A 17,413-nucleotide genomic window follows, 5' to 3' on the forward strand; every position below is an offset into this window, starting at 1 on the left:
TGTTTTCCTATTGGGCGCTTACACTTACCAGTTACCGCTCACTCACGATCGGCCCGTTCTAGCTTCTCTGACTAAACAGCGAATTCTCGTAGTCGATCGCGGCTTGACGCCATATTGTTGTGTTATTCACTCGTCGAGCACTTCGCATGAAAACGGTCAGTACTATTTTATACGTTGAGATCAATGAATATGAAAGTTATAGTGTGTTTTACGATTCGTTGTAGTATCGATGTGCGTACCAAATGTGTCGTTCCCGTTTAAACGGACTTGTATAATGGCTTGCGACCGATGGAGGGTAATCGCTTCGATCTTGGTAAGCATCCCAGATTCATCCGGCACAAAATGGCCGACCCGCCATTTCCTTCCGTTATTCCAGTATCACTAAATATTTCATTGTTTTTCATATATTAATATAATTGCTGTCTAGAATTTAATAATATATATATGTTTAGTGTTTTTAATTAAAATAATTTTTTATAGTTGGTGATGATTTTTATCAATTATTTCATCCCGCCTTTAACGACTATTATTATTTATATTATTTTTTGTTTTCAAAACATAACCTATAAAGTCCAGTCAATTATTTGATTTTACAAAATCTTAATTAATTTAGATACTTTAGTTAACTTGTACTTCGTATTTGTTTACAAATTATGTAGAAACTTATGCGTTGAAATGCGATGTTGGATTGATTATTTTGTCACAACTGATAATTGTAAGTTCATCATAGATCAACATGTGCTTGTTATTTTTTATTATAGTTGATATAACGACCATTTGTCATTAGGTAATTATCAGCTATCACATCTAACTTGACAACTTCATAGTAACAAATCTAAATTAATTCTTAATGTTAACATATTAACATTTGTTATAAAATATTATCCGATTAATTTCTCTGTTATAATTTTCAATCATTTTTACTTCAATTACTTTTTAATATTAAATTTATTGAAACTATATGGATAACATATAGTAAATGTTCAATTTCTCTTCAATATTTTCAAAATATTTAATGAATATTCTATCAAAATTATAATTTTTAAATGTATTATCTATCTATATTATAATAATGGTATTATTGTTTTAAACATTTTATTCCTTTTTTAATTCTGTTAACTAAATAATCAGTATTTTAATGTAAATTTTGAAGTTAATTATACATTTTTATGTATTGTTAATAATGTATAATTTGAATAGAGATTCAAAACATTTATTTTACTAACATTTTCATTTTTATATGGAAACCATATTTGTAATCAACATATTAATTTTAATAAATATTATATTATTAAAAAAAATTTTATTTTTTAATTGGATTGTTAAAAAAAAAAAAGAATTTGAATATATTTTTTAGTTAAATTCTTAGTTATAATAAAAATTAATTACAGAACATTAAATAGTTGAATAGTTTTTGGAAATTAAATTTTTTTTTTTTATGACATTCAATCCTTGTAGCTTATATAAATTTGTTATGTTATTTTTGTTCTCAAATATTTATATCCCTTTAATTTTTTTTAGCAAAACTAAATGGATAATCTAAACGCAATTAACAATTGTTCAGAGTTTAAAATCATTTATGGCCACTGCTTCCCAACTGGGAGCTGGGACCATTGATTGTCACAAACATAACAAATACGATGGAAATGGCCATCAGGTATGTATATTAAATTTTGAAATTTTAATTTATTCTTTATTATATGCAGATAAAATTTAAATACTTTTATGGTATGTTTAAGGTGACATCTGGTATTAAATTTATACCAAACAATTGTGATAATCTAATTGGTGTAAATGGCTCCTCACATGATGTTGAGAACACCACCTATACTTCTGACAATGACGATTCTGCAGATAGTAAAAATCGACTTTCGAGGAAGCGAAAGTACTCTGCAGAATGTATGTTGAAATAATTATTTAAATAAAAGTTGTAGTGATGCTTTATTTTAATTTTGAAGTAGATTTCAAAACTTTAAAAAGGCTTATTTTCATAAGTAACTTTTCAAAGTCCATCAAAAATTTGTAAAAAAATAAATATTAAACCATTAAAAAATTTTTAATAAAATAATATATATTTTATTATATATTAATTTACTAACATGGTTATAATATTATAGCTGCCAAAGAGTTTGAAGCGTTGGAAATGTGCACAGCAGCTAAAATTAAACGTACTTGTGAAATGGTATTTGAACAATTGGAAACGGTACGTTCAAAGCTTGCTCAATCCCAACGAGAATTGGACGAAGTACAGTCGTTGCCGAAAGTTCTTGACTTTCTACCTGAGAAAGTTGAACAAGTGTTCAATGATCAACACCCTTGGTCTGAATCCAATATTAAATGTAGCAATGATCCTTTATTTACTGGTGATCCCTTTGCTGAGCTTAAATTGTGGTTGGACAAACAGTCTATCGAATCACAGGAAACATCTCTTCCAATTTCGACTAATAGTGAGTTTTTTTATATATATATATATGTATTCAAATAATTTTTATAAATTTGTATATTAATTTTACTTAGAACCTATTAAATTAATTACATCTAATTCGTCCATTGATGATCTTCCTAATTTCCTTGCACTGAGGCAGTCAAATGAAAATCAACCAGATCAAGTTATTGAACGAGTGAAATGGGTTAGTAAACCAAAACTTTCATTTAAACTTTAGAAAAAAATGTTATTAAATTTTTATTAGGAAGCACAAGTTCTTCAAAGAATAAATCAACTACAGCGTGATGGCTTATGGAGTGATAGGAGACTACCTAAAATATATGAACCTCCTAGGTTAAAAGCACACCATGATTATCTTCTTGAAGAAATGCAATGGCTTGCCACTGACTTTGCCCAAGAAAGAAAATGGAAGAAAAAAGCTGCTAAACAGGTAAAATTTGTTAAGGGTTGTAAATTTGAACATATTATAATGGTCATTCTTAACTTTGATTTTTTTATTTTTTAAGTGTGCAAATATGGTTAAAAAATATTTCCATGAAAAGAAGACTGAAGCTCAGAAAGCAGCTAAAGCTTCTGAAATGCATCAAAAAAGAATAACTGGTTTTATAGCTAAAATGGTCAAAACATTTTGGAGTAATGTGGAAAAGGTAAGGATTACTGATTAAAAATTGATATTTTATGAAAAATAATAATTATTTGAATTTAATTTTAGTTGGTAGAATTTAAACAGTCAACTAAACTGGAAGAAAAAAGAAAAATTGCACTAGACGAACATTTAAATTTTATTGTTGATCAAACTGAAAAGATGTCAACCCTTGTAGCTGAAAGTTTAATGAAATCTGCCAACAATTCCATGATTACCACTTCTCATAATTCGTCTTTACCTGACGGTAATTTTTTAAAAAAAAATTTGTAAAAATTATTGTTGGCATTACAAAAACGATTTATTATCTTTTTAAATTGTTTAATGTTTGAACCTTTATATTATGTTTTAATATGTTATGATTTTACTATCTGTGTATTTTAGAGTATATTAATCCTAGTCACACTTCTTCTGATGATGAAGAAACTATCGAAAATGATGAAAAACAAAATAGCAATGAATTAGAACGTAAAAATGAAGTCGATATGCTTAAAAAAGAATCAAAACTCTCTATTGATGATGTTCTGGATCAATTGCCAAAAGGTTACTTAGAAACTCGTGCCAAAGAACTTGAAAATAAAGTATTTTTTTTAAATTATTCAATATATTGAATTTAATTTATTTAACAAAGTTAAATATTGTTTATGTTCAAATATTAGAAAACTTCTTATGATAAAAGTGAAGATGAAGATTTTGAAGCTTCTAACTCTAGTTGGAGTGATGATGAAGAAACTTTGCTTATTGCTGAAAAAGAGGAGGGTGGCATTGATCATTCCAAGGAAATAGCTGAATTAGAGGTACAATACCTAATAAATTTCTTAATTTTTCATTTTGTTGAAGTATATCAATTATTAAATCTGCAATGCATATATATTATCAAAGAATTATTTTTAAGAATTTTGCATTATGGGGTATTGTATTGATAAAATTAGTTAGAGCCGCTTCAGAGATTCATGTCTATGAAAATAAAGTATAGTTATGCCCAAGACATGGAATTATTTTTTTAATTTAGAGAAAGTTTTTCTCCATAATTGAACTAATTCTTGAGGAGGTGATTTAACACAGGGAAGTTAAATATTTATTATCATTTAAGTTATATCAATCTATAACACTAGTAAAATTTCTAAAAGTGTCCTTAATGAATACTAAAAGTTGGGCCATTTCATGGTAATCTAGTAATATGAAAAATTGAAAAAGAAATATTTTTCTATTAGTTATCTTTATTAATAATATATATTGTATTTCCTTTAATACCTTAAGAATATTCATTCTGTTTTGATAGTTAACTTAATTTCCCTTAATTAATATACAATCAGCATAACAAATAAAAATACTTTAATTATTTGTTGTGTAATTGTGCATTACATTTACTTTTTTCAGGCTGAAAATGAAATGAGCATAGAACAGATATTAGCTATGTATAATGTACAGTTACCAAATAACAAAAATGACAATAATGATGATGATGAAGATGACGAAGAAGATAGTAGTAAGTTAAAATAATGAATATTAAAAAAAAATAGGTATTTTAATCAAATAATTTTTTTTTTTTAGGTATTGATTCCAGTTCAACCAAAGAAGAAATTACTACAGAGGATGTTGGGCTGAAATATTTATTACGTAAATCTCCTTCTAAAATGGTGTGTATTTTTATCACATTTTTGTCATTAGTTCATTAGAAATGTGTAAATTTATTTATAACTGAACTATAAGTAGATTTTTTTTCCTAAAATAATATAATACACTAATTTAAGCTAAATTTATATTTAATATTTTAATTCATAGCCTAATGGTACCAATGAATGCAATGCTGATAAAGAAATCAATGATGTAACGGCTTTGGCTGAAAGTATTCAACCTAAAGGAAATACTTTATCTTCAACAAGTGTAAATAATTTTGTATTGTAAAAAATATATATAAATTTATTTATTATTTGTTATTTGTTAAATAGGTGGTGACTAAAGTTCCATTTTTGTTAAGAAATACTTTACGAGAATATCAACATATTGGTCTAGATTGGCTTGTTACAATGTATGAACAAAATTTAAATGGAATATTAGCTGACGAAATGGGTCTAGGAAAAACTATACAAACTATTGCGCTACTTGCTCATTTGGCTTGTGAAAAAGGTAGTTAATTAAATTTTTTAAAGTTATTTATTATCAATTGAAAACAAAAGTTATTAATTGGTTATATTATTGTTTTTAGAAGATTGGGGTCCTCATTTAATTGTTGTTCCAACTTCTGTAATGCTTAATTGGGAGATGGAAATTAAGAAGTGGTGTCCCAGTTTTAAAATTCTAACTTACTATGGTTCTGTTAAAGAAAGGAAATTAAAAAGAATAGGTTGGACAAAACCTAATGCATTCCATATATGTATTACTTCTTACAAATTGGTCATAACAGACCATCAAAGTTTTCGAAGAAAAAAATGGAAATATTTAATTTTAGATGAAGCTCAAAATATTAAAAATTTTAAATCTCAAAGATGGCAACTTCTTTTAAATTTTCAATCTGAAAGAAGGTTGCTTTTAACTGGGACACCTTTACAAAACAACCTTATGGAACTATGGTCTTTAATGCATTTTTTGATGCCAAATATTTTTGCATCTCATCGAGAGTTTAAGGAATGGTTTTCTAATCCAGTTACTGGAATGATTGAAGGAAATGCTGAATATAATGAAACTATTATCAAGAAACTTCATAAAGTTCTTAGACCATTCATTCTTAGAAGGCTAAAGTGTGAAGTTGAAAAACAGCTTCCTAAAAAATATGAACATGTTATTATGTGTAGGCTTTCTAAAAGACAGCGATATCTCTATGATGATTTCATGTCTCGAGCCAAGTAAATTTTACTCATATTAAAGTTTTAGAAAAATGTTCTAAGTTTCTATTTTTAGGACTAAAGAAACTCTTGCTACTGGAAACATGCTAAGTGTTATAAATGTTTTGATGCAATTAAGAAAAGTATGTAACCATCCTAATTTATTTGAACCTCGTCCTACCATATCCCCTTTTCAAATGGAAGCTATAGCATATTCTATTCCTCGTTCAATTTTTAATATTTTGGAGTACAACCCGTTTAATGTAAGTAAAATTTTATTATTTTAACCTATTGATTATATAGAATGTTCAATAAGTAAGGAAACAGGTCAATTGTTACAAACCATGTTTCTTTATTTACTAAACAATTTTATATCAGTTACCCAGTGCAAGATGTGCTCCACGAATAATAGTGATATAGTTAGTATTTTGTTTGGGGAGATATATAAAAAAAATATTTTATCATTGGTTTAACTCACAACATATAACTAACTTTACCAGCCTCTTACCTGGTACAGGTGTCTTGCTTAACTTAACACCAGCTCTGCAATTTTCTTTCAATCTAAATGCATTGAAATTATTGAAGATTCCATGTGATTTTAAAGACTTTCAAAACTGACAAAAAAAAAATTTATTTTGGGTTTCTGTATCAATTTGTCTTTTTAAAAGTTCTTTTAACTATTTTTATTAGTATTAAAAAGTTGTATATAACATAAGTAACATAACACAACAAATAAAATAAGTAATTGTGGGAGTTGCTGGATCACTGGTGATAAAATTCCTTCCATCATTTATAGTTGGCACAATTACCACTAAAATTGTTTTAGATAAGGGTTTCTCTTTTACATTTAATGTATCAATGTAATTTTTTGCTTGATTAAAACGCTGAACATTAAAAAAAAATTTTAATTATAAAAAGTTATAATAACTAAGTTGTTGCTTGAAGTGCTTGAGGATATATCCATGTTTACAGTTGAGTTCTGATGTTTCGGACTCAGCTGTAAATATGAATATATCCTCAAACGCTTCAAGCAACAAGACAATCCATGAAAGCTTTAACACATTCATAACTAAGTTGTTTTTTCAATTTCTTATTTTATTAACTAGTCTAAGATTCGTAATATATATATTTTTTATTTAGGAAATTGATTTAAATTCTGTTAATTTACTTTTTACTCATTTGGAACTAATTATGAGTGCATGGATGGCTCATCGTCTGAAACGTTACCAGTTACCAAACACTGTATTTGATCAAGTTGATTCTCTGCCTGATAGCACAGCTAAACTTCCAAAAATTAAGATGAATTTTAACATGAAGTTACCAAAAAACCTTAATATAATTTCTAAGGTATCTGCAAATAGATATTTCGTCATTGTAACATTTGTAAATTTGCTCCTTATTTTAGATTAATGTTTCTAATCCTCAAAACAAGCTTGTAAATGTACGATTAAAACATACTATGCCTATAATCAAGCTTTTAGTTGAACGAGGAGTCAAAGGTGAGATTTTAATATTTTTTTTATTAACAATCAGTCTAATTAAAATGAAAATTTTTAGACTTGAAATTAAAATCTGTTGGAAATAACAAATTCAGAACTCCTGGGTTTACAAGTAAGACATTTGAAATTTTAAGTACTAGTTACTATTGATTTTAAACTATGATGCACTAAAAACATTTCTCAATATTAATTTTAATAATATAAATGATATGTAAAGTTAATTCTTAAATTTTATATCAATTAAGATAAATGAGAAATATTTTATTTTAGTTTATATTGATAATTATTTAATTTTTATTTTATCAGATATTATGTCATTAGCTCCAAAAATTCAACAGATAAAAGAAAATATTACTCTGAAAAAGGATAATGATTCATTATTTTGTATATCTAAAAATCGAACAAAAGTATTAAACCAAACATTGAATCAAAATGAAAACTCATTAAGTTTAAATGGTAATATTACTTATGTACACTAATAAATATTTGTTACTAATAATTAACCATAATTGTATATCAATTATTACACTTTAAAACTATATTTAAATCAAGTTCAATGACTTTTTTTATAGTAAAAAAATTTTTTTATTTACATTCTTTTTGCAATTTGGAGATTGCCATTTTTTATATTAGTGTTAAAGATAAATTTTGATACTAAAGACTCTTGTTTTAATTTACTCCTTAAGTTTTTAACAAAAGAACTGCATATTATTATTTGTGAAAATAATGTTTGAACGAGCTTTTTACAGTCATGATTATCTCATATCTTTCTTACAAAATGTTAGAACACATTTTTGTATATTAACTATAAGTGTTCGATTTATAGCCAAGTTAATTTGCCTAATTCTATCATTGATATGTTATAATTTTTGTAGTTATACCTAGAATTACTACAAAAATAATAAAATGGTGATGTATATTTTTTTTATGAATTATTGTTTTTTCCTTTGATGTAAAGATTGTTAATGTTATCTATAAAAAGGCTTATGTTTACTGTGGGTTAATTAATTCTGAGACTTAATCATTGATACCAAAAATAGTGTCGCACTTAAAGCTGTGCCTTACATTTATTACATTATGTATATAAATGTTTGCATTGTAGATCAATAGATATTCTTTACATGAATACATGTTTTTGCACCAATGCTATATTGACTTGCATGAAATTTTTTTATAAATTATTCATATATAATTGTAATTATATAAAGAATTTTCAGCACACATAAAACTTAAATTTAAAAAAAAATTATTATAAATTCTTGCAAAATTAAAATAAATTTAAAGTTATAATTTTTTGGTTAAAGATCATTTAAGAAAAACTAAATCAACACTTATAAAACATAAGGTATGAACTGAATGAGTAACATAGCATGTTACTACTTTTGGTATATATGTAAAAAGACAATTTAATATGGTAAAAATAACATTGAAGTGTTTTATAATATTCCACTGTGTTTGTAATACTAACTAATTTTAATAATTGTTTAAATAGTCAAATGAGTAAATCACGGTGAAATACTCCTTATAAATTAAAAAAAAATTTAATGTCTTACAAATATGCATTGAATTGTTTTATTGAACAGTGAATTTAATCACTGTCAAATATCAATCAATACTAATTTAAAAAATGCCTCGACTCTTACTGGATTCCTCTATTGTACTTTACTTTATTTTCCATATTAATGATAAATAATAATAAAATGCTTTAATGTGTATTTCAAGCTAATAAAAAAAAACACTATCATCATATCCAAGAATTATATTGTTTTTGAGTAAAGAGATCGATTACTTATAGAAGAAAAGTTGTCAGAAAGTCTTTCTTTTTTTAGTCATTGTACACAAAATGAACTTAAATTTGAATTAGTTTTGAATGATATAAGTGTTCTATTTTGGTATAAAAAATAATTTAAAATTAATCATTTTTAATGAAAATAGTATTATTTTTGATTTTAATATGGTTGATATTTCCTAGATAACAAAATTTTGGTTAGTTATTCATTTTTTGTCTTAAAGTTCATGGTATTAGCTTTAATATAATGTAGAGTTCAACTTCAGGTTTTTTTTTTTTTTAATATCGTTAAAAATTGAAAACAAAACGATTTTTTAGATCCACAGTAACTTGATTAATGATTGTATTTACAAAAAATATGCTTCAAATGTAATCCAAAACTAAAAAATTATTTATATAAATTTTTTTTGCGCGGAAGTGTTGGAAGCTGAAAATTTCTTGTCTAATTGGTTGAATCGTGTTACCATTTTTTTACCTGTTTTATTTTACACTTTTTATGTTTGGAGTGTGAAATGAAACTTAAATTAATCATGTATTATTAGCATATATCTTATAAATTATTATTTTTACTTAGGTAAATCAAATGGTAATTTAATATTAAAAGAATCTGTGATTGAAAGTAAAAATATTGGCACTGCTAATTCACCAACTATAAAAAAAGTAACCAACTCATCTTCATCAAACCTTAAATATTCATTATTGAATATATCTGACAATACAGTTTTCAATATTGTAAGACATTTTTTTTTAATGAAATATTTCCAAAAAATATATTTTTTTAATTTTTTTTTTTAGCCAAGTTTGAAAGAAAATCGACTTTTAAGAAGACAATCAAAAATGAGAACTATAAATTTTATAAATAATAAAAGAATTGATGGGGCTACTAATGTTATATATGGCTGTGATCTGCGAGATTTTATTCGCTTAAATCCTTCTTCTGGACATGTTGGAAACTCAAATTCTATCGATAGAAATCCTTGGCTATGGTTAGGATCCAATAATGTTTTATCTGTTGGTCATCAGTATTCTGCGCATATTCAACGAATGTCATATATGACTGCTGTTGCATTATCAGAGTCTGTCAAAACTGTAAACAGAAGAATGAAAGATTTACAAGATTCATTTGATCAATTTATTGTTTATGTACCAGCTGTTCAAGGAAGAACACCAAAGATTCAATTTAGTGTTATGAAAGATGAACCTCTGCTAGAATATCATCTTAAACCTTTTCTAAATTCACTACATCCAATCATTTCAGCTATGAGTGTTCTATTTCCAGACCAAAGACTCATACAATATGATTGTGGTAAATTACAATCTTTAGATCATTTACTCAGAAGATTGAAAGCAGGTCATCATAGAGCTTTAATTTTTACTCAAATGACTAAGATGTTAGATGTTTTGGAAGCATTTCTTAATTACCATGGATATATTTATTTGAGGCTTGATGGTACAACAAAAGTAGAAACAAGACAAGTAATTTGCTAGTTTATTATCTTATAAATTATTGATACTTATGAGTTATTATTTTTATTAGTTGTTAATGGAAAGATTCAATGCAGATAAGAGGTATTTTTGTTTTATTTTATCTACAAGATCTGGTGGTGTTGGTATTAATCTAACTGGAGCAGATACTGTTATATTTTATGATAGTGATTGGAATCCTACTATGGATGCTCAAGCTCAAGACCGTTGTCATCGTATAGGACAAACCCGTGATGTCCATATTTATAGGTTAGTTTTATGGAATTTTAAGATAGACATGTTTTAATTGAAATAATTTTTTAGATTGATAAGTGAAAAAACAATAGAAGAAAATATACTTAAAAAAGCTAATCAAAAGCGACTTCTAGGTGATTTAGCCATCGAAGGTGGTAATTTTACAGCTTCTTTCTTCAAATCTGTGAGTATAGAATAATTTATTTTATTATTAATTATTTTTTATTTATACAATTTCTTTATTCATGTGTAGACTACTATACAAGAACTATTTGAAGTTAACACTACTGATGAGAAAAGAAGTGCCCATATTCTGGAATCTGAATTTTCACAATCTCAAAGTAACATTGAAGGAGATAGACATGCAATTAATATTTTTGAAAATGCTCTTGCAGCAGCTGAAGATGAAACTGACGTTGTAGCTGCTAAAATTGCTAAAGAAGAAGCTGTTGCAGATTTGGCTGAATTTGATGAAGCCATCCCAATTGATGATCAAAATGATACTAAATTAAGCAAAGCTGATTTAGAAGTTCAAGCTCTTGAAAAACAAGTATGTTATATTTTATTTTTAACTTGAGTAGCTGGTCATATATTTTAATTAAAATTATAGAAGTAATCAGTTACAATTAGCCATTTAAATTGTTTCATAAAGAAGATTTCTTTTTAAAAATTAAAACTTATACTGAACACTATATAGAATGTTTAGTAAGTAAGGAAAAGAGCTTCTATTGTTTTCATTGTTGGTAACAACTGACCTGTTTCCTTACTTATTGAAACTGTATATTAAGGTAGTCCTTAGTTATAGATAGAGATAGTTTCTGTATTACATGAGTGGATGTTAGTAAATAAAATACATAATATTAGTTAAAAAAAAATTTTATATTATGAACCTCATCTGATCTGTGTAATTTGTTTTATTTGTACACGTAGTTTAATTGTTCATAAGTAGTATACTAAAATATTTATCATAAAAATCGAATTGTTAATTTTATGGAACTACATCCTTGATAAAAATTTAATCCAGATTCGTGAAGCTATGAAATATTACATTTTTGATCATTAAGTTTTAATTTAAGTATCATTTGGAGGTCATTATGTGTATGAATTAAATTTTAATTTTATAGTTATCACCACTAGAAAAATGGGCAATGTCATTTATAGAATCCTCAGAAATGGATTGGGCTTCCCAACAAATGGCAGCTGCTGAGGCTGAGTTAGAGCAGCAAAAACAAGAATGGAAAGTTGAACAACAACAAGCGGCAAAACGTACAGAAGAAAGGATCAATCAAAAGCGCAAACATCCTGAATCTGATGGCGAAGAAGAAAAAGATAATGAGGATTTAACTTTCATCAATAAGTTTCAGGTTAAAAAGCGAAATAGTATTACCCCTAAAACGTTAGATAGACCAAAAAGAAAAATTAAAAATAAATTGAAGCATTCTGAAAATAGACCCAATTTAGAAATTAGAACTAGAAGGAAAAGTAGTTATGGTCTAAGAACTCAACAATAAATAAGTTTTTAAAAAAATTTTTGTTACATAACTTGTTTTATTCTCTCCCAACAGAGAATTATTTTTTTATTATTTATACATAATGGTTATTAACACAGGACAAGTTAATTTTGTAAACAATTGTGAACATTTTTATATATATATATCTTATAATTAAAAAATATATTAATTCTATGTGTCATGGTTGTTTTTCTTTTATGTTTCCTGATAGCTTCTCAACAAGGTTGGGCTCTGTTTTGGTGTCCCTCATTAGAAGCATACTCTTCTCTAGCTCTCGCAGTGCGTTTATAATGATTTTCTTTTTTTTTTTTTTTTTTTTCCATTTATGTATACATATATAATTATAATTATGGGATTTTCCATTTAAATTTTAACTTTAAACTTTCCTTACAATATTTTTTTGTTTTAATTTTAAATGTACATGGATATAAACTCAAGCCGATCGTTTTTTTGTTTGGTCTGGCATAGAGGTTGTCACCAAAACACAAGCCCCTCCTTGCCAGTCCAAACGGGACTGGCAAACGAGACTGTCTGAAACAAATAAAGAAAAACATCGTACCGCACAAAGAGCAAGAGAAGATTACTTCTGATGATATGATGTGGCATGCTCATGGATATACTTAAATGTAATATAGATATTTATAATTTATTTAATTAATAAAATACTTAATGTCATTTAGTCTGATATTACTCTTGATATCAGGACAATTTAGTATTCCAAATATCTTATTACTGAAAGAACTATTTTTAAGAAGCTCTTATATTCCTAATTAAATTCTTGCTTATGTGGCATATTCAATTTATATAATATAAATGTTTTTATTGAGGCTTTAAAATTTGACATTAATGTAATGTAAAAAAATGCACACTTTATTTTTATCTTATAAATATACAGCTCAACAACTAAATTAATAAAATGTATAAACAACAATATTTAAAATTTTGAGGAATTACACTCTTTGATGATTTTCTTTGTTTTTGCTTTTTAGCCCTATCTAGCGACCTCCCCCAAAAGGTGTGGTTTTCTTGAACAAAAATACCCTGGTGCGAGTGGTTAGGCTGTCGCTGGAGAACACACTTTAATGATAATAAAAAAATGTTCTTTATTAAAATTAAAAATAAAATTTTAATGCAATTAAATGTTATTAAATTATAACTGAAAACCTTACCAAAAATTTGAGTGTATGTTACAATTTTTTCAATAAATTGTAAATTTCATATTGCCAAAACATTGATGTACATGAAATACTTTAAAAATAAATTGTAAAATAATGTATTTTTAGGAGTCTTAAGGGAATAAAGTTTTATTTTTTCCATTTTTTGTTGCATAGGCCAAAGATGTCGTTATGTCTTGTCACTGAAACACTAAAACAGTAAATTTTTTATTATGTGTTGCTAGTCATTGTTTCAATAAATAGTATAAGAACATGTTATTTTGTTCTTAAACATGACTGCCCTTTTATAGTGTTTAATATAATTGTACAATAGTAATGAAATAATATTGCTTATAATATATTTCAAAAATAATTATGCTTTTGAAAGTAAATGTTTTATTTTGTATTTTATTCATTGCAACCTGTTTTTGCACTAAAGTTGTAAACACTATTTAGGTTACAAAAACGTATTTTATGAAATCAAAGTATTAAAATATATTAATTGAATATACTAATATTTATTAAAAAAAAAAAAAAATGATTAAAACATGAAATTATTAAAAATTTATACTTCACAGTATTACAATTTTTTTAAAATCAACCTTAATAAATAAATATACCAAAATAATTAAATAAATAATATTTTTAAGGAAAAAAAAAATTAAAATACTGCTACAGTTAACTTCAAAATATCTTTATTTTAAATTTTAATGGCTAGTTCAATTTTCAACAGCCAATTAGAAGATTATATTCTATTAAATATTTTATATCATTTATCTTAGTATATTTTGATTGTTCAAATTTTTTAAATTTTAGATAATTTATCCTAATCATGGTTCAAAAAAATCAGATGTTCCTAAGGTGAGATTTCTTTTAGTAATTAAATTTGATTAATTTATTAACTCATAATCTACTCATTTAGCAATTAATTATTGGACCGTGGTCATTTGAAAATGAGTTTTATCATGACCCTTTATACTTCAATCAATACTGCTATTCCCCTATGACTGAAGCTCAACTTCCTCCTTTACCTTCATCTCGAAAGCGACCAAGAACTGATGCCACTTTTATAAGCAGTATGAACTATTTTAACTTTTGTTTTTGTCAAAGCCATAAATTTTTAGTTTTTAGCTAATCAAGTAATTTTTTTTTCATAGATCGTTCATGTTTACCTGCATCATTGTCATCAAATCCTAAATCAATTTATGGTACTCGTGATAATAATGCTGGTGAATGGTTACCGAATGAAAATACTTTTCCACACTTACCCCGTTCTATGTTTGATCGTGCTTCTGGCGCATTACTTAAAATGAGAAATGATATTCGCTTACAACGCTATCGTGGAATTAACAGACCTATGAATATGACTCTTGCAAGTCTTAAACCACCTTTACCAGCACGGCCGGTTCAAGAACCAGCTCATGTTCCAGATTGGCTTATACATGAAGATTATGCTTTATTACAGGTGTGGTGTGGATGAAAATTCTCTAAAATTTTAAGTTTATTTTCTTTGTTTTAATACTGTTTAATGTAAAATTATTTATTTTAGGCCGTACAAAGAGTACAAGAAATGACTCTAAATTTAGTTATATTATGTCCAGCCCATACACCTAATTGGGATTTGGTTTCTGAACTAGTTAATATGATGTCTCGTGTCTACAGGTCCCCCAAACAGTGTAAAAACCGGTAAGCAAATTTTTTTTTATTATTTAGATAACATAGAATTTTTTTTTTTTTTTTTTTTTTTCATTGAAAAAGTGCCTTAGCTTTTAGAGCCATTGATTACTGTTACATTATATTTACATAATTATTATTACGATTTGAAGAAACCCTTTTTAAATAATCAGAATTTCTTTAAATAATAAAATTATCTAGTAATACTACTATATTGTGAAAAACAGTCTAAAGCTACTCTTCAAGGTATAATGTTAAAAACAACTTTTTTAACACAAACTGTAATTACGTTTAAATAGTATAAGTAACTTCTAAGAATTCCATTTTCTTCATATTAATGGACACCTAAATTTTTGTATCTCATTATTGTTGGCTACTCAATAAAACATTTAATCATAATAAAAAAAAACTTATTTTTAGAGATCAAATAAAAAAAGTTTATCACTTTAACTATAAGTATAATTTGATAGTTGATACATAAAAACTTTATTAAGTAGTCAACAATGTAGTCCACAAATAATTTTATTTTTGTAAAAATACTGAAAATAATAATACATGTTTTGTATTTATTTTTTTCAGTTATGAATCAGTTATAGTAGCTCGAGAAGAAGGTCGAATGTTGCAAGAGCAATTGTTAAAAAAGCAAAAAAAAGTAAATCATTGTTATACAGAGTGTCCCAATGTGATTTACCAATTTGACAATGTATACTAATATTAAAATTAGTAAATCACAGTGGAACACATATTTAGAAATGTAAATAATATATATATTTTTTATATTTCTAGTTGGGTATTTAATTAATTATCATTAAATATTTGATTTAATCAACTAATATTTGAATTATTATAGAAAATCAATCGAGGCTTGCGCACTTCTCAAATCTACACATCAGATGATAACAGAACACATACTCAGCTACTTATATCACGTTTTAATGGTTTATTATCTGTGGCTGCTAAACGACAACCTCTTTGTAGAACAAATAATCAATCAACATCAAGTCAATTAGCTAATACACCATTAATTCCTAATGCTAGTCATATTAATATTCTCAAGGAAAATTATGATGTGGATTACAATGTGCCATTAGGACCAATGCAAGTTATAAGTCGCCGAACAGATCGTATGATTCGAGAAAAACAACAGCAACAACTTGCAGATCCCTCATCTTCTGTTAGAATTCAACAGCAACAAGCCCCAACTGTTAAATCTATACAGCTACCCAATTCTTTGCCCACAACACAACCTGCTGTTGTTAGTCCGGTATCGGTAAGACCTTCAACTTCTACTCAACATCGTATAATTATGAGCTCTCCTTCAATTGTTCAAGTAATTGAAAAAAAAAAAATTTTAATGAGTTTCAAACTTTTTAACGTTAATACAAACATGTATTTAAATACAAATATAATTTTAGGATTCTAATATTCAAAATATTCCTCAGTCAAGCCCAAAAGTAGTTCCTATGTCTGTCCATTACTCTGCTGCTGTTCAACGAGCATTAAATTTTACCCAAGCTTCAATAGTTACTCAGGCATCATCAACTACTGGAAAAAGTACTATTTAATTAAAAATTATTTACATTCAGTATATTAAATTAATATTTTTCTAGTTGTTACCACTATGAACAAAACTATAACTCAATCTCAAATTCAAATGTATCGTCAACAACAACAAAATATTGCAAGACAGCAACAAGTTAAAATGGTCAGTGCACGAGCTACTAACAAAACTTCTAGTACTAATATTCCAGTTCAATCTTCTCAAACTTCAACTAATATGAATGTTCGACCTAAAAGTGCAATAAATACACGGAATATTACTGATACTGATGTAACCAACTTTATTAAAAGACATCAATTATTACAACAGAAACAAGCTCAGTGTGGTACAACTCAGTCTACAATATCATCTGCCAGCCCGTCGATAGTTAAAACATCTGTACAAAATCTTATGCTTTCCACTGGTACTAAAAATGCGTTAACTGTAGCTGCTACCACAAAAAATATTAATCCTCAACAGCAATTCAGACAACTTACTTTACAACAGCCAATGTTGGCACACCGTAAAATACCTGCTCAAAAAGTTACTCAGCTGAGTCAAGTTGTGGTACATTTTTTATTTATTCAATTTTTTTTTTTTTTTTTTTTTTTTT

At 26.4% G+C, this 17,413-nt stretch overlaps 1 protein-coding gene across 6 annotated transcripts in view; it reads left to right on the plus strand.

Annotated features, from left to right (window-relative positions):
* The first annotated feature begins 10 nt into the window (after positions 1-10).
* LOC126902280 (helicase domino) overlaps positions 11-17,413 on the plus strand; it is a 21,397-nt gene continuing 3,994 nt past the window's right edge. For 2 of the 6 annotated variants that reach the window (XM_050679370.1, XM_050679375.1), the window contains exons 1-34: positions 16-313; positions 1,522-1,657; positions 1,740-1,899; positions 2,118-2,447; positions 2,518-2,630; positions 2,691-2,876; positions 2,953-3,093; positions 3,159-3,336; positions 3,474-3,670; positions 3,749-3,886; positions 4,470-4,578; positions 4,644-4,729; positions 4,875-4,976; positions 5,042-5,219; positions 5,299-5,935; positions 5,991-6,177; positions 7,055-7,261; positions 7,320-7,413; positions 7,472-7,525; positions 7,720-7,869; positions 9,777-9,934; positions 9,998-10,678; positions 10,740-10,936; positions 10,991-11,105; positions 11,175-11,471; positions 12,046-12,285; positions 14,403-14,447; positions 14,509-14,662; positions 14,744-15,051; positions 15,136-15,272; positions 15,840-15,912; positions 16,111-16,590; positions 16,676-16,814; positions 16,871-17,367. In XM_050679370.1, coding sequence (XP_050535327.1) covers positions 1,580-1,657; positions 1,740-1,899; positions 2,118-2,447; positions 2,518-2,630; positions 2,691-2,876; positions 2,953-3,093; positions 3,159-3,336; positions 3,474-3,670; positions 3,749-3,886; positions 4,470-4,578; positions 4,644-4,729; positions 4,875-4,976; positions 5,042-5,219; positions 5,299-5,935; positions 5,991-6,177; positions 7,055-7,261; positions 7,320-7,413; positions 7,472-7,525; positions 7,720-7,869; positions 9,777-9,934; positions 9,998-10,678; positions 10,740-10,936; positions 10,991-11,105; positions 11,175-11,471; positions 12,046-12,285; positions 14,403-14,447; positions 14,509-14,662; positions 14,744-15,051; positions 15,136-15,272; positions 15,840-15,912; positions 16,111-16,590; positions 16,676-16,814; positions 16,871-17,367 — 6,846 coding nt within the window. In that variant the 5' untranslated portion in view covers positions 16-313; positions 1,522-1,579. Of the gene's footprint in view, positions 314-659; positions 716-1,521; positions 1,658-1,739; positions 1,900-2,117; positions 2,448-2,517; positions 2,631-2,690; positions 2,877-2,952; positions 3,094-3,158; positions 3,337-3,473; positions 3,671-3,748; positions 3,887-4,469; positions 4,579-4,643; positions 4,730-4,874; positions 4,977-5,041; positions 5,220-5,298; positions 5,936-5,990; positions 6,178-7,054; positions 7,262-7,319; positions 7,414-7,471; positions 7,526-7,719; positions 7,870-9,776; positions 9,935-9,997; positions 10,679-10,739; positions 10,937-10,990; positions 11,106-11,174; positions 11,472-12,045; positions 12,286-14,402; positions 14,448-14,508; positions 14,663-14,743; positions 15,052-15,135; positions 15,273-15,839; positions 15,913-16,110; positions 16,591-16,675; positions 16,815-16,870; positions 17,368-17,413 lie in introns of all 6 variants that reach the window. The other 4 variants (XM_050679373.1, XM_050679372.1, XM_050679371.1 and 1 more) reach the window with 4 other exon arrangements.

Source organism: Daktulosphaira vitifoliae, unplaced genomic scaffold, assembly GCF_025091365.1.
Source record: "Daktulosphaira vitifoliae isolate Bord-2020 unplaced genomic scaffold, ASM2509136v1 Scaffold_3, whole genome shotgun sequence".
Taxonomy (NCBI): domain Eukaryota; kingdom Metazoa; phylum Arthropoda; class Insecta; order Hemiptera; family Phylloxeridae; genus Daktulosphaira; species Daktulosphaira vitifoliae.